Raw genomic sequence first — 20,191 nt, forward strand, 5'->3', positions numbered from 1 at the left:
TTTTTTGTGTTTGTTTTTTCATACTGTAAAATGAATGTTTTTCAAATATATTTTCAGACACTGAAAAGTCATCAGTTTTGTTTTTATGAGGCAACAATCAATTTATGTGACACCATTTCATCTCCTCAAAACGGTGTCAGTAAGGGAAGTAATCAGTCACCGAACTGGACAATAAACCTAACAGTCAAGCTTGTTTCTCATAGTTTTACTGTTCCCTCGCGTCAACACCAGCTCTCCTGCAGGTAGAATACATGTTCAATCATTTCTTTTAATTTACACTGCTGGAGGATGGACATGGCACAATCAGCGAAGGAGAGGAGTCCTAGTGACTATATTAACCATACTCTTTAACCTGGATGTTTAATAGTTACATAACCGCGGAATCGGCTAAATAAATAACTTGAATAATAATAAATGTAAGAGTTCTTAGTCCAGACTCATGTCTTCATCGTCGTCTTTCTTGTCTTTGGTGTCTCCATCCTGGTCCGACTTTGTCTCCGTCTCCATGGCTTTGGCGAAAGCTTCGACATCTGCCGTGACAGAAATGTTAAAAAGTTTGCAACTGTTTTCATGATCAATTATTCATTGTACATACTCATAGTATGTCATAAAAATTTTAAAAAGTCATAGTATGTCATAAAAAGTTATAGAAACGTCACAGTATAGTATGTCATAAAAAGTCTTTAAAAAAAATGATAGTATGTTATAAAAAAATCATAGTATAGTATTTCATAAAAATATAAAAAATCATAGTATAGTAGGTCATATACATATAAAAGATTCATAGTATAGTATGTCTCAAGAAAAGTCATGAAAAAGTCATAAGAGTCATAGTATAGTTTGAAATACAATGAAAAAGGTCATAGTATAGTACGTCATGAAAATCTAAAATGTCATACTATGGTATGTCATAAAAATATTAAAAAGTCATAGTATAGTATGTCATGAAAAGTCATAAAAAACTCATAAAAAAGGGCCATACTATAGTATGTCATAAAAATATTAAAAAAGTCATAGTATGTCATAAAGTCATAGTATGGTTCATAAAAAGCCATAGTATAGTGTGTCATAAAATATCAAAATCATAGTATATTATGTCGTAAAAAAGTCATAGTGTAGTATGTTGTGAAAAAGTTATTAAAAATGTCACAGTATATTATGTCCGAAAAATGTCAAAAAAGTCATAGTATAGTATGTCATAAAAACTCATAGTATTGTATGTGAAAAAAGTAAAAAAAAAAAAGGGACAGTACTGTATGTCATGAAATCATAAAAAGTCATAGCATAGTATGTCATAAAAAGACATTTCCAGTTAGTGGACGTGACACTGACCTCCTTTGTTAGCTGCATCCACGGCTTCTGCAGGCAAACCGAACTGGTTCATGAGAGGCCCTAACTGGCCCGACGCCAGGGCGCTGCTGAACATGCTCATCGCCTGAGGACAGACGAGGACAAATACAGTACAACAATATGAGAGAGAAAGAGACACTCATAGTGACCAGAAAAAAGGTTGTTCAATGGCAAAGTGCGGAGACAGAAAAACAACATTTTGGATTTAAATATAAACTTCCTCAGAATTAAGGAAGTATTGAATTACAATGTGACTGCGAGCCACAGAGGGCGCTCGGCGGCACGCTTCACCTGTTGAAACTGAGGCGAGCTGAGCGTGTTGCTGAGCTCCTCGGTGCTCTGAGGCAGGGACTCTCCAGACGGCAGGTAGGGCATCAACCTCTGCTGCACCTCGGGGTTGACGAGGATGGGCGCCATGATCTCAGGGGTCAGGACGCTGGCTAGGTCCACTGCCGGGAACAAACGCCCCAACTGACCGGTTAGTCTAAAAAAAACATCCACGTTCTCCTACAGCTGTAAAATCTCAAATCTATCTGATGGCTTTCATGCCATTTAGACGAGGAGAAGAAATTTGAATGTTTAACTGTCTTTAACTAAGGTACTAGCCACTGATGCATTTAACTGCAGTAGGAAAATCACCGATCTAAAGTCATGGAACTTTAATAAATTAACTTATTGTAGGAATTCATAAACATATCCAGTAATGGAAGAAGTACTCAGATATTTTATATAGGTAAAAGTACTAATACCACCCTGCGAAAATACTCCAATAAAAAGTCTTGTATATAAAATTGTAATTGGGTGATGTAAGTATTAATTGCAAAATGTAAAAGTACTCATTGTCTAGTAAAATGTTCCCTGTCAGTGTTTTATGATTTTGGATGGATATTATGAACGGTGGCAATTACAGTCACAATAAAGATAATGGAAATATGATTTGAAATAATAGGTGTAGTAGTTAATTTATGACTCTCAAATCCCAAGAAGGTGAATATAGGATAAATGTAACTCCAATAGTTTTAGCTCTGTTTTTGGTCTCCACCAGCTCCTGAGGGAAATAGCTGGCTCTTTAGCGGCTATATGCTGCACTATGTTGATATATGTTCTATAAAATAGAACTATATAAATTACTCCTGCTGTGGGAAATTCACACACATCTATCCTTCTCTTCACATCCAATATCCAACTAAAAAAATGTGACATATTTAGCAAACTAAACTTCTATTTGACAACAGGGAAAACAGGTAATGTGTCCAAAAGGCCGTCTGTGAGCAGTGATTGTTAGAGAGCGCTTCACACCGCGCGTCACACGCCCCTCGGAGGAAAAGTGAGAGAAAGACAAAAGAGACTCGTTGTCCGAGGGATAACTAGCCAGTGGAAATCGCGCGTGTGTGTCCATGAGAAATGTAAGTTGTACAACTTACGTTGTCAGTTCGTTGTTAGCTTGTTAGCTTCCCCTGCTAGCTAGGCTGCACGCGGCTTTTGATTCGATATAATGGCGTATTGTGACGTTTGTGTTTTGTATTTTATGTGCATTTACATGCTAAAGTAGTTACACTGCGTTAACCCTCATGTTGTCCTCGGGTCAAATTGACCCGTTTTCCTATATCAATTTTCTTTTTAATTACCCAAAATAACAACGCTCTTTGACAAGTACAAATCTCTACTTTCATTAATTTTGGGGTGCCTTATTCAATTTTATAGCAATTAAAAAACAAATTGAAGCGTTTTTGAAATAGTGTTGAGTAAAAGTTGACATATTCCAGTCTGGGATTGACCATCAACATCCATTCCTTTTTATTTTAGTGGAAATAATTCAAAATTTCGGCTTTTCTAACTCAAACGTTAGGTATAATTTCCTATAAATGAGGTTCATTGACCATAAATTTCAAAAATAACTGTAAAACTAAAGTTAATAAGTTAGTGTTACGTAGTGTTAAAACATCAAAAAAAGTGACAAACGTTGAAAAAAGTGTTGAAAAAAAGGACAAAAACGTAAGAAGCAGTTTAAAAAAAACACATTAAAAAGCGTTGATGTGTTGAAAAAGTGTGGATTTTCAATTTTGACAGGAATACAGCACAATGGTTAAGATAATGTAAATAATAGGGGGTTTATTGTTATTACTACTACTACTGTATGTATAATTCCTATGCATTGTGTATGAATAGGAAATACAATATTATTTATTCACACCATTTGATCGGCATAAAATTCAGTATAACATTTAATCGGTGCATCTCTAGTATTCTCTAGTATTAAATGTGAATCTCTGGGCAAGGTGAGGATGATAATGGTATCTATGAAGCAGGATGTGTAGTACAGTTATATGAAATTTAAAACAGCGGCAGATAGTATTTGTAGGGGGTTCCTGCTTCTGCAACACATTCAATTTATCATGCTTAAATTACACACTATCACAGAGACTGTTGCGTTCACAATGGTAATTATTTGCTGCATAGTTACTTGTGGAATTACACTAATTAGGCCTAAATATATATTTTCCCTCTGGTGGTTGATTCCAGTTTTTGTCTGAGTTATGGGGGGCCTGGGTTGCTCACCTCCCTGTCCGCTGGCGGGCACGTTCATGGTGGCCAGGATGCTCTGCAGGTCTCTCAGCTGGATGGGCTGTGTGGGGTTGGCTGCCCCCGCTGCCACAGAGGACACAGCAGGGGTGGTGGCCGTGGGCGAGGCCACTGTGGTGGCGGAGGGAGTGATGGGGGTGGTGGGCACCTGGGTGGAGCCGAGCCGGCTGGCAGCAGAGGTGGAGGTGGGGGTGACAGCTGTGGACGGACTGAGAGGAAAGGAAAAAAGATTGCTGGTCAATTATGAGACACATCAACCGGTGATTTTGTATGTCATTACGTCAAGTTTTTCTGTCGTCGCACCCCTTTTCCTTAGACCTACATAATCTACCTCTGCTTCAGTTGCCTTTATCTTTTGGAGGAATGCATTTTGACAGCCTCTAAGAATTCAGAGTGATGTGTTTAGTACAAGGTGTGGAGAACAGTGAGCATAACAGAAATTACAACCGGAGAACAAGTTCTTCCAGTCACTGATGTGGATTCAGAGTAATTGTTCTAACTAGAGCTGTTTAGAGGATCAACAGAAAGTTAATCAGCAGCTATCCTTTAAGTCATTTTTTAGTCGAAAATGCTGACCATACTCTGGTTTTAGGCTGAATCTCATTTCTCTATCTTACCCCTACCCCTACATTTTGCGTGTCCAGGCTAGTGGTGTCCCAATACTCTTTTTGAACGAGGGCAAGGGCTAAGACGAAGGGCTGTATACCCCTTGAAACCAAGTGAGTACTCGAGCTTACTTGTAAACAAGGGCTATTGTACAGCAAGCAACAATGGCTGCCGCATCAACCAGAGACTTGTAAATCAATGAACCAATTATTTGTTGCAGCCCTACTCTGATACTAGTTGAGAGGACCCTTGGTTTCAAGGGCCAAGGGGTAGGGGTAAGGGGTAAGGGTAAGATGGAGGAATGGGATTCAGCCTAAGTCCCTAAACTAGTATCAGAGTAGGGCTGCAACAAATAATTGGTTCATTAATTTACAGAAACTTAACCATGTAGGTCAATTTTTCAAACAATAACACCAAACATGCCTTAGTTTTAGCTTCTTAAATGTGATGATTTACAGATTTATGTTGTCTCTTATGAGGGAAAACTGAATATCTTTGAATTTTGGACAGTTGGTCAGACAGAACAAGAAACCCAGAGACGTCACCTTAGGCTTTAACATTTTGAAAAATAATCAGCAGATTAATTAGTTGCAGCATTAGATGTGGCTGTGTGGGAAGGAACTGGAATTTGTTGTATCACCATGGACTTCTCAGTTTTTGAACAAAATAATTATACTTACTGAAATTCTTCTGGATTTTTCAGCTGAAAGCTTTCTCCATTAGCTTAAAGCTAAAACAAATATATATATATTCTATAAGTGGACCTTTTGTTAATATTTGCTTTTAAGCTATTTCCAAAGTCAATAACCAACCTTCAACTGGTTTAAAATGGTCTATAAAGATGCACTCAATCTTTGATTATCATGTACTGACGTTAAAACCTGATTTACATCTCCTTTGTGTGATTTATAATAAAAATATGATGCCACTAACAACCAAGTAGGCCCATAAATACAAGGTACATAGCCAGAAGCTGTTTTAGACAACAGAAACTGTAAAAAACAAACAAAAACAAAAACAGAATATCTTTCCTGGATGTTAAAGAGGAGAAAGTTACCTAGTGGAGGAGTTACTGGCTGCAGGAACACTGCTGCTGCTGCTGCCCAGGAGGTTGGCCAATCCTGGACCAGCAAGTGCCCCGAGACCACCTGGTATTCAGAAAGAAACAGCCCCGTTATTCTCCTCCTGAGAGCATCAAACTGCCCTTACCAAGATATTATCCTCTCTGTAGGTACATACCGATCCCCCCCAGTCCAGTTGGTCCAATGAGCTGCATGAGCTGGTTGTGGCTCATGTTACCCAGAAGGCTCTGCAGACCGCCTTCCCCTTAGAAAAACAACCGGTGACATCCAGCATCAGGATTAAATTAAGTTTTTAAATGTTTTATAATGGTAATATTTCAGGTTCTTGCACATGACAGCAAAAGAGTTATGTGAGCATCTGTTACCCCCCAGAGCAGACAGATCGTGCCCTCCGCTGCCGCCGCTACCCAGAGTACCCGGCATGGGAGGGTTGTTGAGATACTCGTTCACCTTACGGCAGTGCTCCTCATCCTTGTCACTCTTTGGCTCCTGAGATCAGAAAAACAATACTCGGACCAGGTTTCATCTGGCTCACTGATGTTTACACTATGTTCGTTCAGTAGTTTTTCTACATTAGGCATTGATATCATTGTGTATATAATAATATAATAATACTCTTGTCTTTGTTGATTGAAAAAAAAAAAAATCATTGGAAAGACAAAGTTTTGGGTTTGACTTTCAATAGTTAATGATGGCTGGCTATTCTATTTTACAACCATAACGTCCCCTTTTTAAAAAAAGTAATTTCATTAAGTTGTGAAAGCTACACAAAAAGGAGTAAGTAGACATTTGCTGGGACTTTTCAGCTGTGGATTAAACCCATTTGGTACTCTGGTGAATATTTACGGCGCAGGGAGTGTAGTGGGACGACTCAAAATAAATACAATCCATCGTTGTGATTATGCACATGACTCAAAAGTGGGTCATTATGTGTTTTAAGAGTTTCGACACAACGGAGCTCTGTGGCACAGAGGAACTACCGAGGTTTGGCTTACATAGGAATACTACCAAAGTTAAACCGTTTTTTCTTTTAACAGCTTTTAACAATACATGGCTTGAATTTCTTCTGATTAGAACTGTAAGCACTTTATGTAAGTCACAAGCACTTTCACGCTTACAGTAGTCCAAATTCCCGCAGTATCTTTAAGGAACAAAAAGCGCCATTCAAGAATCTTTGTCATGCATGGTTGCTGTACGTTTATGGGTTGTTTTAGATTTATTTTTGTTTTTAAAGCTGTGAATGGACTGGCCCAACATATTCCGGACCTCATCCAGATTTTAGCCGGCGCGGTCACTGAGTCAGAGAGCCGCTCCCTTGTGGTCCCAAAGAGAGACTTTAAAACCCGGGGACAGGCCTTTTTGGGGTTGGAACCCGACTCTGGAATGCCTGCCCCCCCCCCCATGTCAACGCCCAACGTTTTAGTGTTTTAAAATTGTCTAAGACCAATTTTTTCTTTGGCTTTTTTCCCATTTGGTTGTGTGGTCCTCTGAGGGTCTTTTTTTATTGTATTTAAATTTTATTTTTCTATTTTAAACTTTTAAACCAGATGCTCTTATTTGTTTTTACAATCTTTACTTATTTTGTTGATTTTAGTTTTCTGTGCAGCACTTGGTAAAATTTGTGTTTTTAAAAGGGCATACAATAAAATATTGGTTGGAATACTGTAAGTTGGGGTCTCTTTTGTTTTGATCTTTTCAGAGATTTGTTAATAATAATGAAAACTAAGACTATGACCAGCCTTATCTATGCATTCATTTCTGAAAAAAAGCATGCCACAATACAACTTGCTATTTGATTTCTTTCTTGTGTGAATGCATGAAACGGCAGTATCTGCAACAGTGTCATTGCCTACATAATGTAGGTTTATCTCTTGTACATTGTGTCTTTTTAACCAATGAAAACCAAAGCTTCATGAATGCAAAAGTGCCTGCTGTATACCTGCATCCAGAAGAAGAGTCTTTTGGAGCCAGCTTTGAACTTCAGCACATAGACTCGTCCGGTGGTGCACTGGTTCACCCGTTTGAACTCACAGTCATCGGGGAAGATGATCAGGTCCTAAATCAGGACATGAACATGGGTTAATGTTAAAAAGTCAAAGACAGGTGGAGCCTGTTTAACATGCAGGAGGGGGTCCCCTACGTCATCCACGTTCCCGGTGGTGCGATCCTTCCAGCAGAGGTGGATGAGCGAGTCGTCGGTCTGCTGTATGTAAACCTGGCCTTTGCGCTTGTCAGGGGTCACCGTGCTGCCCTTCATGGTCATCTTCCCGGCCCGGAACTCCACCAGGTACTTGCTGGAGGAGCCGCGGGACCCAGACACCATGCTGGGGAACAAAGCTCCAGAAGCCATGATGAAGGGGACAGACTGCTGCAGGGGGTACAAAGAGGAGGAAGGCCTCAGGCAGGCCTCACTACATAGAAACATATGGGTCATAATCAATAACCATAAAGGTCATCAGAATCAGGTTTTCACATGTAACTAATTAATATATCACCTATTGTGCAATAGGTTTATCTACATTTTTATCATACTATTTAAGCAGTTGCACATTTCTGTATTCCCAACTTATATAAACAAATAGTTGTTCTTATACTTTATACTATTATTATTTCATGTATATTGTATGTATGTATATTGTATCCTAGTATTTCATTTATATTTACAGCACATTCTGTGCTGTGTGACTGATTTTGCCGCTGTAACATAATTTCCAATTTTATTGGGATCAATATCTATCTATCTATCTATCTATCTATCTATCTATCTATCTATCTATCTATCTATCTATCTTAGCCTCAGTGTTTTGTTGCAAGAGAAAATAAAAAAAACACTGTACTGCAAGTACTGCAATGTCAAGTAACAAAAAAACAGAATAAACAAAGAAATACTATGAGATAATATATAGATTTACACACACACACACACAACACGCGCACACACACACACAACTGGTCAAAAGTTTGGGGTCACTTAGAAATTTCCATTGTACTCCATTATAGACAGAATACCTCATCATGTGATTACATAATTGCAAAAAGCTTCTCCAGTGTCTCAGTTAGTTTATTTTAAATGATATCAGATTAGTAAACAGCATGCGCCTTTGGATCATTGGATGAATGGTTGCTGATAATGGGCAATGGAGATATTGCATTAAAGATCAGCCCCCCCACTCAGATCAGCTGGTATTCTGTCTATAATGGAGTGGGATGGAAATATTTAAGTGACCCCAAACTTTTCACTGGTTTTGTATATGTTTTAAAACCAAAGAGCTGTGTGGTCCCACATTAGAATGCAGGAGATATGAGGGTTTTTTTTTTCTCCTGCTATGTCACTCTACTCATTACCATATTATTCAGCAGTAGAATAATTAAAACATATTTAAATGGTAGTTCTTGCTTGGACATTCATTCTGGACATGTTTCTAGCCCACTAGCGTTGTCTATTTAATGCAAAGCTATTATTTTGTTATTTTCTTTCAGGGGATGGTAAGGTTCTCCCACAACAATTACAATTTTACCAGAGGGTATAATAAAGACAGAAACATTTTTGAAAGGGAAACAGGACTGGAACAAAGCTGATCCCAGTGCTCCCATAATGAACCTGCTGCTGGAGCAGTAGCCATGGATGACTCTGCATCCTGCAGTAATCTGGCTGCTTTCAGCTCGGCGTGGTCCCCACTGAGCTGCAGCTTACATTCCACACACGGGGAATCAATACACACCTGGTTTTGTTGTATCAAATTATTCGATATACATATAGAAAGAAAAAAAATGATGTTTATACTTACATGTACTCACTGAAATACCGTTCGGCCGGAGAACAGGCAAACACGGTAAAGATGCCCGTGATTGGCTAGCTGGCACCGGTGCTTCACTGTGATTGGTCCAACCGTGTGTCAATAATGAGGGCTTTAAACCTCAATGTGAATGTTCGGTAGAGATAACACACATTGACCATTAATTGTCACTAAAAGCTTATAAATTAAGTACGTTATGAATCAGTTAGAAGCTATTAACAATGCACTTCTGGACTTTTACACTACATCAGATTTGACGCTGTACAAACCAGATATCCTCCATACTGGCAACCAGTTTTTAGCATTTTAGAATTTGTGTATAGTTGGATTGCATCTTATTTGCACCTGTTCTCTTAGACTGCTGTGTATTCTTGCACTCTTTGTATCTGCCCTCTTCTAACTTAGATACTGCGGCACAGCAATTTCTCAGGTTAAATAGTCTTGTCTTATTTTAGAGGCCTGAGAGGTTAAGGTTTTCAGATTTTTTCCCAAGAACTCAAAGATTAGAAAAAAAAAGTCAGAAAAAAAAAATGTTTACTTTTCTTTTCTTTCAAATCCTATAAATCGTCTTTGACCTGTTATTTGGGGATCACTGGTGTAAATAACATCATAAGAGGATTTAAATGATGGTTCAAACGACGACGAGGCGGTGGTAATTTCAATAGTGCATCATTTATTTCTCAAATATGCCATGTACGCATATGTTTGTGTATAGGTAACAGTATGAGGAAAAACAATAAATCAATACAATCTACACATTTTCAATTAAATGTTAGATGAAACAAGAGGGTAAAGAGTGTGAGAACTATCAGAGCGAACCTGCACCTTTGAGTGTCTGCAGGCCTCACAAAGTGCTTTAAATTCAGAGTAAATTCGAGAGCAGCTGGGGGGGGTGACATGATGTAGAGTATATTTTTACTGTACAATATGTGCATTGGACTGAGAGTGTTCAAATGTGCATGTTCATGCAATGTTAGTGCTTTGAAATACAAAAGGAACATCTACTAACATCTGCTGTATATATGTAAGTGTTCTAACATCAGCACACAACATTCAGTAACGGCTGTCTCTGTAGTGTCTGAAGCACACATTAGCTACAAGCTAAAGAGGAGTTAAGTGTTTTGTTGTTGTTCTTCACATTTCACGAGGGCAGATCAGATGGATCGGTTTGCATAGGTTTACGATGGCTACAGTTCCGTCTTTCTTTGCTGCCGCTGTGTCCGAAAACAGCTTTCGTTGATGGAAAAATGTCTCCGGGCATCACACTGGAACCTCTGGAAATAGTCAAGTTCCTCGTCCACGTGTGAAGAGAAACGGCTATGATCAGGGGCCAGTGTGTAGCAGCTCTCTCTTTAAGAGGTTTTCGAACGGTGCCTCGGCAGGGAGCCGCGGAAAGGAGAGATGTGAGCCGCAATTTGCCTCAAACTTCCTATGCCTTCCCGGAGTCAAAAATATTTAACACAAATTTTAGATTTGGCGCGGCTTGCACTTCCCAGAGATATCATTATCTCGCAAACAAACGTCCAAAGATCCGCTTAGAAATCATAAAAATGAAAAACGCTTCTTTTAATGCAAGAATATTCCTGAGACTCATCATTATTTAACGTTTCTTCAGTAACAAAGTCATCCAGTTATAGTTGTATATTTTATGGGTACATCGCAAACAGGAACTGCTGAAGCTAATTCAGCATTTTTTTTTAATAATGGTGCCAATTTGCAAAATAAAACAAATACAAGCAACAACGAAAAACACAGCTAACTAACTGGCTCTATGGCAACGTTAAATCTCCTGTTTACAGTTAGTTTGTCTTAAGTAAGACAAAGCATAGGAGGTACAAAACCCATTAATATGAACTTTTCATTAATATTGTTTGGACTGTATGGCTCAGAATATCCCATCAACAGGTGTCAGAATTTAAACCAAAACGCGCTGTATCCTTTCGCTTTAACACTTTATGTGAAGCCATTTACAGTATTAAACTTAGTGCAGAAAAGGTTTTTATGGCTTTGACTTGTGTAAATAGTCATCTTGGTGGACATGCATGCACCAATTATTATACACACTATCTATGTTACAGCGGACGATAATATGATGTACCAGCAATGTGTTTACCGTGAAGGTAAACATGGTTATAAGCAGCCTTTCATCTCTACTCTATTCACAGAAAATGTATCACACGTGACTTTTTAGGGATGTTAACAGCTAACAAAAATACACATCTAATATTCAAATAAAAGTAGCAGATGTGTTTAAATAACCCCTGATATTTAAATGCCACTGGACAAGAAGTACGTCTATAGGTAAGATTAGGGTTGGGCACCTGAACTAAAACTGAGAATATATCCTCTAGAAGTCTGAGCTTTCGGTCCTGCACCACACCCACACACACCCTCGACAGGTGAGTAACATATTTGGGGCCTATTATTGTCATGATTAGGGCATATAAAGATGGAAGATGTTTATGTCAACATTTACAAATAAGTAAACTCTATAATTCTCCTTTATATCCCATTTCTCCTGTGGACCAAGTGCACAGTCAATATTCATCTGATAAACGGTTTGATAACATTCTGATATCAGCTTTTTATGGATTCAAGCAAAAGACACAGTACCAGTGAGCGTCTGGACGTCACAAAGACACAAAATCGTAGATGCTGAGAAATGAAGCGAATCCTATCAGAGAGGAGGAGATCTTCCACTGAGCACCTCCTCCAGTGTCAATAAATGTTGGGACAGTCAGTGTAATTCCTGTCAAAGTATCCACCTGTGTACAGCCAGTCCTCCGCTCCTGTGTGAGGGTTTGTTCCCAGCTGAAACCACCTGGAGAGACATAAAGCATGCAGGATTTATTTTTAAAGCTTTAGTGAGCAACTTTTGGATATTAATGAATGTTAGTTAAATTCAAGCCATTGCCTAATGACTATCAGCCCCGCAAAACTCCCCGTATTTCTCAGTATGGCTATGTTTAAAAACTAGTGTCTTTCGGCAACTTTCACGTGCAGAAACTCAAGTGAAGAAAACGACTTCTTTTGACCCTCCTGTTGTCTTCGGGTCAAAAAGTTTCTATATAAGAAATTTGGGTTTCTTTCAAACAACTTGTCCAAAAAAGTAACGTGGATGGTTCCCTACAACGTTCCTCATCAGTTAAATAAAGAGTTCCACTTTTATTTAACTGGTGTGTTATTTGTCAATTTTATAATAATTGATCAAAGAACTTGTGTGGGTATGTTAATAAAAAAATAACTAGCTTAAAAAAAAATTGGGGAAAAAAACAAACATTTCAAAAGGCTCGGAAAAGGTCGACAAACGTTGAAAAAGTGACAAAAACATTGGGGAAAGACACAAAAGGGTCGAAAAAGACGAGCAAAACGTGGATTAAAAGGTTTTCCATCTGAAATTTTGCCTCAGAAAAACATATGTGCAGGTCGGCAGGAAGACAACATGAGGGTTAAATCCTCCTTGGCTACTAGCAACTGCGTGTCGGAGGTGAGCGATCACACAAAGCTTGAATCATGTATAAATTATTATATCTAATTATGTATTTAACATAGTTAGGAGACACTCGTGAGTTTTTAGACATGGTGTACATAACTTTGCTGGCTTCATCGATGTGCTAAAGGGATTTTTTCTGTCAGTTCAGACAAAAGTGACTTGACAAGACATTCACAGAAGGAAAAACAAAAAACTTATGTAATGATTATTGTGAATGCAAAGGACCTTTTTCTTACACAAGTCTTTAAGAAATGTGCTCATCTATTACTTAATTTAACGTTTTTAACCCAGTGAAGTATACTCGAACAACGAGCGGTTTAGTGGGCATTCAGACCGAAATCAGCTCGTTAGGTTTAAATATAAAACAAATAAAAAAGATCCAGTTTGAGGAACAGATGCATGCGTACAAAAGCTTATCAGGTGACAAAACACTAAACGGATTGTAATACTGATAACACAAGATTTTACAATTATGGTAAGCTCTCATGACGGCAACTAATTCATCTTTTGTGACATCTACTGTGATGTAAACAGAAATACAGCATTCACGTCTTCACGATACAAAGAAATCTACCAGGAATATATAAGTTGTATCCAGCTTTATGTTGGCAACAACAAGGACACCGGAATGACATACAGATAGGAAGGTGGTTGTGGATACAGGGATAACATATAGAATATTGAAATAGAGAGATCCTAAATGATCCTATTTATGTTAATGTATGAATGTAAATGTACATGAATGTTAATTGTTGTGAGCTGCAGCCTTTAAATTATACAAAATTATTACTCAGTCCGACACATAGGATTGCCGACTTTTAAATTGTTGTTTAAAAGGAGGCCATCATGTTAAATTGGCATCAGATTTATGTAATGATGTGCACATCTAAGAGGGCCTTTATCTCAAAGCTCTTGAAAAGACACCTCGAAATTTGTAACCAACACTCACATGGTGGACCACTCCTCTTCCTCCGCGGAGCGTTCCCTGCGTGAGGCCCTTTGTTTCTCCTCTAACCGCTCCTTCTCTGTACTCGCTAAGTCTATAAAAAACACAAAATACGAATGAAGGCGCCATTACAGAATCAGGAGGGTCCTGCTAATGCAGCCATGTGTGGAAGGAACAGTTTGGGCTTCTCTCTGCATGTTGATGTGAGGCTGGTGTTACCCATGTCTCCAATCTCCATGGCTCTGATGTCGGGCCTCAGCCGGCAGTCTGTTGGAGCCAGTAGTCTCTCCATGCCGGGCTCCAGCTCGTTTAGTGACATGGCAAAGCTGGTGAAGTTATACATCTACACAGAAGGAAACACAGAGAATAGACATCTTTGTTTTTTTATATATATTATATATATGTACCTTCTATTGATGTATATGTGACTGCCAAATAAAACTGAATCAATACCCACTCTTGATTAAAGGGTTGGTTCAGTCAAATTATTTAAAAAAAAAAAAAATTCTCATTTACCTCTAGAGGTATCAAGCCATGCTGATAGTTAGATAATGCTGATTTATTTGTCCAGGTTTGAGATATCTCTAGGTCTAGAATGAAGATGAATTTTGTTTGTATTGTTCACAAGATGAAAAAAGATTCACATTCTTAATAAATGACGAGTCTTTCCAGAATCTGTGTCGTTATTATTTCGGTTATTCCACTTTGTCAGAGGAAGTATTTTTTCACAAGGAAAATTCCCTTCAGTGAAAACTGTAGCATAAACAAAAAAAAGTGAAGAAGTACAACTAGTAAACATGGAAACATGTTATGGGCAAGGGACTGCACTTAGCATGTTTGTCCGGCCTCAATGATAAACACCAGCTTTTGGTAACAAACAAACAAACAAACAAACGCCTTGTTTACAAGAAAAGTCCACAAAACAGCTTTAAAAAGCAAGATTTCACTTAAAAAGCTCATTGTGGGACTGGCACAAAGGTCTATATAAAAGAGACTTCAGATACAGTATTAGGGGACCACTAAGGTCTATATAAAAGAGACTTCAGATACAGTATTAGGGGACCACTAAGGTCTATATAAAATTAGACTTCAGATACAGTATTAGGGGACCACTAAGGTCTATATAAAAGAGACTTCAGATACAGTATTAGGGGACCACTAAGGTCTATATAAAAGAGACTTCAGATACAGTATTATGGGACCACTAAGGCCTATAAAAAGAGACTTCAGATACAGTATTAGGGGACCACTAAGGTCTATATAAAAAGAGACTTCAGATTCAGTATTAAGGGACCAATAAGGTCTATATAAAATTAGACTTCAGATACAGTATTAGGGGACCAGTAATAAAAGAGACTTCAGATACAGTATTAGTGGACCACTAAGGTCTATATAAAAGAGACTTCAGATACAGTATTAGGGGACCACTAAGGTCTATATAAAAAGAGACTTCAGATACAGTATTAGGGGACCACTTAGGTCTATTTAAAAAGAGACTTCAGATACAGTATTAGGGGACCACTAAGGTCTATATAAAAGAGACTTCAGCTATGGTATTAGGGGACCAATAAAACCTATATAAAAGCATCCAAAAAGCACCATGTCATTGTACCTTTACCTCATATTTACCTGTGCTGAGTGAGCAGGCCGCGGCGTTATCCTCCACAGTAAGGCACTTCCTGGTATCACAGTCACAGTCTCTTGAACTTCTGGCATTTCATCAGCATCCTCAGCTTCACAACTATGTCCCTACACACAACACACACACACATACAATTATCAGATGTGGACTAACAACCTGAAGCTTAGAGTTCATGTGCAAACAGGTGATTCACAGAACTACAGTTGCCACTAATTCAACACGTCTCTCAAGCAACAATGCATGTCATTCCAAGACATTATCGATTAGTGCTGGCAAATATCTACTCATACACTACACTTTGAACAGAAGTCGAACTAGACAACAGCAGTAGCACACTACAGATATCAAATACACTTTTACCTTACCTTCTACTAATGCCACTGCATGTTATTGTGAAAGAAAAAGATACCATTTGAGAAAAGAATTTAGAGTAATGAGTCACATATTACACCACGTTGTAAGACAGATAAAACATGTCAAAGACAAACGTGAGAACAAACTAAGCAGCATGTCATCTTAGTGGAGGATGTCAGATGTCAGGCAAAGCAGAATGCAAACTTAACCAATCGGAAATCTCCGCTTCATTCACCTGTTTCAGCTTTTTTGGGTCTCCCCCCGACTTCTTGTCGGACTTCTTGTATGTTTCGTAAATCTTGGGGTCCACGCTGTACATGCACTCTGTCCACTTTCCATAGGTCACTCGCCGCTTCTTCTTACTTTTTACAGAAAAGAAAATCTAATTCAGTTCAGAGAGAATTCATCACAACCACTGACTATTTACATTTTGTTGTGATTGTGCTCTTACCTTTTGTCTTGAATATGACCTTCGACTTTGTGCAGCTCTTTCCCAAACATGCCACATGGTTTGAAGTTCAACACACACTTATCTCCAGTGCTGATAAAATACAAATAAATACAAATAAATAAGCAATCATCCAACCAGTTTAAATCTTGCAGGAAAGGATTTGTCACTATACCTATGGTTGACTATCTCCACGGTTCCATATTGCTCAATCCAGAGTTTTCCCAGGATGATGTTATGCACACAACACATTGGGTTTGTCCATGTGTACGCTTCTTTATATCTATAAGAAATCCCCAGAGAAGACTGATGAGAAGACAACAACAAAACAGATTAAATAACAAATAAATGGATAAAACTACTCACTTCAGTAGCTCCAGTGTCATAGTGCCTTTGGGCTCGGCCTCCACACTTTTGCCCCAGAACTTGAGTTTTGGGCAAATGGAGCCGTGAAACTCAAACTCTTGTTTTAGAGACTGGGCATGGAAGGCACTGACAGGGGGGTGGTGGCTCACCTGCTCCGAGATCAATCTGTACCCCTCATCCTCTCTTTAAACAAATACAAAACATCTTAGTTCATGTATGTTTACGTCATCAACACAAAAAAACGTTGGTTACACTTTACTTGAAGGTATCTACGTACACCTATGTGTGACACAACTGTCATGAATGGGTCATGAACATTATTAACAAGTCAACGCACAGAACGCTTCTTTCAGTAAGTGTCATTTGGTTTTGACATTACAAGTTAAGGTTAGCGTTCATGTGTCATGACTGGTTTATGACAGTGTCATGTCACTCTTATGTAGATACATTCAAGTAACGTGAACCAAAACTTTTCTATGCACTTTAGCTTCTCTCAGTCAACAGGCTTCTCCAATACCTTATGAGTTCATATGTCTCCCCCAGTAAAGGATTAAATGGCTTTCCAGTCCTTTCCCATTGAGATGCTACAGACGAAACAGCAAACGCAGCAACAACCTGTCACGGAGACATGAAGGGAATCAGAGTAGAGCTGCAACTAGTAATCGGTTGATCGACTGAAATTGAAGTCATTTTTTTTAAGCTTAAACACCAAACATTTCCTTGTTCTAGCTTCTCAAATGTGATGATTTGCAGAATTTATTTTTCTTATATGAAAGATAAATCTAATATCTTTGGGTTTTGGAGTGTTGGTCGGACAAAAACACGGTATTTGAAGATGTATCATTGGTTTATGGAAAACTTTATGGGTCAATTTTCTGTCATTTTAAGGACCTATTACTCTATAAAGAAAAGTATTGTTAGTTGCAGCCTTAAGTCAGACTAAGATCGATTACATCTATAATCTCTCCAGGTGTGGTCAAACAATGCAGACAGAAAAAAATTATCTAAAAGAGAAATAACAGTAAGCTAAAAATCTCTCTAATCTTCAGAATTATCTGTACCTGCATGCGGTCTATTGAGTCAGACAAAGTGCAGGCTTTGTGGATGAGGTGAGTGTGCTCCATGTACTCAGACATTCTCTGGAGAAAGCTCAGTGGCTCGTTAAACACAACCGGCATTGCTATTTTGGACAGCTCCTGTAAAAGCATATGAAAAGACCAAATAATAAGTGAAATAACTAAGCAGGCAAGCTTTATAGCAGATCAGATTCAAAGTGTGACACTGTTGTACAAAATACCTTACTCAAGCAACTCATGCATCATATTTTAACTTTCCAAAACAAGTATGCTCTGCCTTTAAACTGAAGAACATGTGTTTTATATTCATTGTATTCTGATGTTCATTTAAGCTTTTTTGGTTCTTTCAGATGGCTGCAAGACAAATGCAATTTCCAAGCCAATTATAGCCATCTGCGCAGAGAGAAGAGCAACGAGTTCAGACAGGAGTAATCTTGTAGAGGCACAATGAAAGCTAAACCATGCAAGTTTTTGTAATCAAAACAAAACAAAACAAAAAAACACAACGCACTAGACCCAGAATCTGACAGTTTGTTTGAAGCAAACCTGATGTTCAGATTAAATTGGAAGCAGGTAGGACTCACCATGCCGATGCATTTCTTCAATATATTCCAAACACTGTAATTGTTCCTGGAAATCATTTCAGCAGGCAGGGTTTTCCTGGTACACATTTGGACAATTATGATTAAAAAGAAGTGAAATCAGAAAATTCTAACACAGTGTAGTGCATCAAAAATCTGATTTTTTTTTAAGAAACTGTAGTTTGTTTGTTTGCGGTCCTGTGTGCCTTTTTTAGTTTTACACATTCGAAGCCTTTTTATGTGTGTGACATGTAAGTTATGGTTCTAATAGTTGATAATGGTTCTGTAATATCATATGTTTTATGTAATGTTTCTGCCTGTATGTTTAATTTATTGGGCAATAAAGACATTGAAAGAGTTTTGTTAAACTGTTTTTTTCTGAAAATCAATGACATTCAAACCGGTGATAACTGAAACAGATACACAACACACCATTCGTGTGTATACACATAGGTATTGCAAACACACATTAGTACTACAAAGAGAAGAACATCTGACTCTGCACCACCAAAGTGGACATAAAATAAGTGTAAAATATATGACACTGTTGTCAAACCCCACGCAATCGACATATAGACACACTTGCAGACGGCATCTTGGTGATGTAACCAAGTGGTGTCCCATGTCATAGGGGTATGTTTTCACCCCTAACCCTTACCAGTTGGTTTTAAGAACCAAGGGCTAGGGGTAAGGGTTAGGGGTAAGATGGAGAAATGGGATTCAGCCAAAGTGTTGACTAGCTATACCAACAGTAACTCCAAATACTCTGCAGAGCTAGCCAACAGCATAAACATGTGGTTTAACTGACTTGTCCGCTTCCACATGCGAGTACATGCCTAATGAACCCCTCAAGCCCCTCACCAAAGGACACATACGGTCGTGTGGTAACGTGCATGCAGACCAGAGACGGTCACTTCTGCATGAATGCTCACCTGCGCTCCCACACTCCATTCTCCTGTTTGGCGCCGCCGTCAGTCACCTGCTTACTGTCAAACACCAGGGCATCCTTAAAACTGACCTCACAGGAATCATCTGACTCCAGCCCTGATGGAGACAAGCGGAGGGTGAGGGAAGAATGGAAAGATACCTTAGGCACAAGAAGCCAGCATACTTTACTATATTAGAAAACCTGTCTGCGTGTCTCACCCGTCTCAGCGTCGTAAAATTCTTCCTCGCTGTTCATACTGAGCAGAGAAAGTAACCGGGCGTTACTCAGAAGTCATGTTTCCACCATCGGCCTGTCCCTCTGCCCAGCCTCGCTCCTAGCATCACAGACAGCCAAACACACTACCTGCAACAGCACGGACTCGTTACACTAAGCAGGGGCGCACACACATTATCAAGTACACGCTATGACTAAAATAAAAAAAAGCAGGCTTCTACTAGCTCGTGAAAGTAGCTCTGCTCCTCAAAGAGCTTCAGGTATTAGTTGTTAGCTCTGACTAGCTAACCAGCCGTTAGCATCGCTGCTGCTAAGTTAAAGCTTTAGCTAGCTAGAGGGTGGGCAGCAGAGAAAGGCTAACGCTATCAATGTAAACACTGACACGAAGATTTAAACACAATTCATTTCAATATACCTGTGAATTAAGGTCAAGTTAACGCTCAACTGACATAAACAAACGAAAAGTGAGCTGCCACTCAAACGGGGCGGAAATGGGCGGCAAGGACACCGTGACTGACAGGTCCGGCAGCCAATCACAGCGCAGCCAGGAGAGGTCTAGAAATAGAAATCAAAGAACGGACGTTTAGTCCAGCTGCTGTTTACAACACCGATTCAATAAGTGACGTTAAACAGTCCACGCGGAACTTTAATAAAGACTTGGTGCACGTAAAAACTCCTCAAATGTATCGATGACACATAGTATTT

At 38.8% G+C, this 20,191-nt stretch overlaps 2 protein-coding genes across 5 annotated transcripts; both read right to left on the reverse strand.

The window, feature by feature from the left end:
* Positions 1–68: 68 nt before the first annotated feature.
* On the reverse strand, positions 69–9,494 carry LOC116692075 (proteasomal ubiquitin receptor ADRM1). Of its 3 annotated transcripts, none has more exons than XM_032520077.1 (10): positions 9,410–9,494; positions 7,762–7,989; positions 7,561–7,677; positions 5,987–6,110; positions 5,779–5,865; positions 5,597–5,687; positions 3,910–4,142; positions 1,642–1,799; positions 1,333–1,435; positions 69–530 (listed from the first exon to the last, which is right to left on the reverse strand). In XM_032520077.1, the coding sequence occupies exons 2-10, from the start codon at positions 7,969–7,971 to the stop codon at positions 427–429; spliced, it is 1,227 nt and encodes a 408-aa protein (XP_032375968.1). In that variant the 5' UTR covers positions 7,972–7,989; positions 9,410–9,494; the 3' UTR covers positions 69–426. The 3 variants fall into 3 exon arrangements, with proteins under 3 accessions (XP_032375968.1, XP_032375969.1, XP_032375970.1); XM_032520078.1 differs by having other exon boundaries at positions 7,762–7,986; positions 9,410–9,482; XM_032520079.1 differs by having other exon boundaries at positions 7,762–8,032; positions 9,410–9,459.
* Positions 9,495–10,071: 577 nt separating this feature from the next.
* LOC116692069 (oxysterol-binding protein-related protein 2) lies at positions 10,072–20,143 on the reverse strand. Of its 2 annotated transcripts, none has more exons than XM_032520066.1 (14): positions 19,902–20,143; positions 19,471–19,615; positions 19,257–19,368; positions 18,328–18,403; positions 17,729–17,863; positions 17,185–17,282; positions 16,668–16,850; positions 16,477–16,584; positions 16,305–16,394; positions 16,089–16,215; positions 15,487–15,606; positions 14,077–14,200; positions 13,861–13,951; positions 10,072–12,239 (listed from the first exon to the last, which is right to left on the reverse strand). In XM_032520066.1, exons 2-14 carry the CDS (start codon positions 19,505–19,507, stop codon positions 12,137–12,139), a joined length of 1,404 nt encoding a protein of 467 aa, XP_032375957.1. In that variant the 5' UTR covers positions 19,508–19,615; positions 19,902–20,143; the 3' UTR covers positions 10,072–12,136. The 2 variants fall into 2 exon arrangements, with proteins under 2 accessions (XP_032375957.1, XP_032375959.1); XM_032520068.1 differs by having other exon boundaries at positions 19,936–20,078.
* Between the last annotated feature and the right edge of the window lie 48 nt (positions 20,144–20,191).

This window comes from Etheostoma spectabile, chromosome 7 (genome assembly GCF_008692095.1).
Source record: "Etheostoma spectabile isolate EspeVRDwgs_2016 chromosome 7, UIUC_Espe_1.0, whole genome shotgun sequence".
Taxonomy (NCBI): Eukaryota; Metazoa; Chordata; class Actinopteri; order Perciformes; family Percidae; genus Etheostoma; species Etheostoma spectabile.

Coding starts and splice junctions, on each gene's coding strand:
- LOC116692069 (XM_032520066.1), bottom strand. CDS start 19,507: ATGAACAGCGAGGAAGAATTTTACGACGCTGAGACGG. Junction 16,216..16,304: donor GGTCATATTCAAGACAAAAG/GTAAGAGCACAA, acceptor TTCTGTAAAAAG/TAAGAAGAAGCGGCGAGTGA. Junction 15,607..16,088: donor ACCCAAAAAAGCTGAAACAG/GTGAATGAAGCG, acceptor TGTTGTGTGTAG/GGACATAGTTGTGAAGCTGA.
- LOC116692075 (XM_032520077.1), bottom strand. CDS start 7,971: ATGGCTTCTGGAGCTTTGTTCCCCAGCATGGTGTCTGGGTCCCGCGGC. Junction 5,688..5,778: donor AACTGGACTGGGGGGGATCG/GTATGTACCTAC, acceptor TCTGAATACCAG/GTGGTCTCGGGGCACTTGCT. Junction 1,436..1,641: donor GCTCGCCTCAGTTTCAACAG/GTGAAGCGTGCC, acceptor GTCTGTCCTCAG/GCGATGAGCATGTTCAGCAG.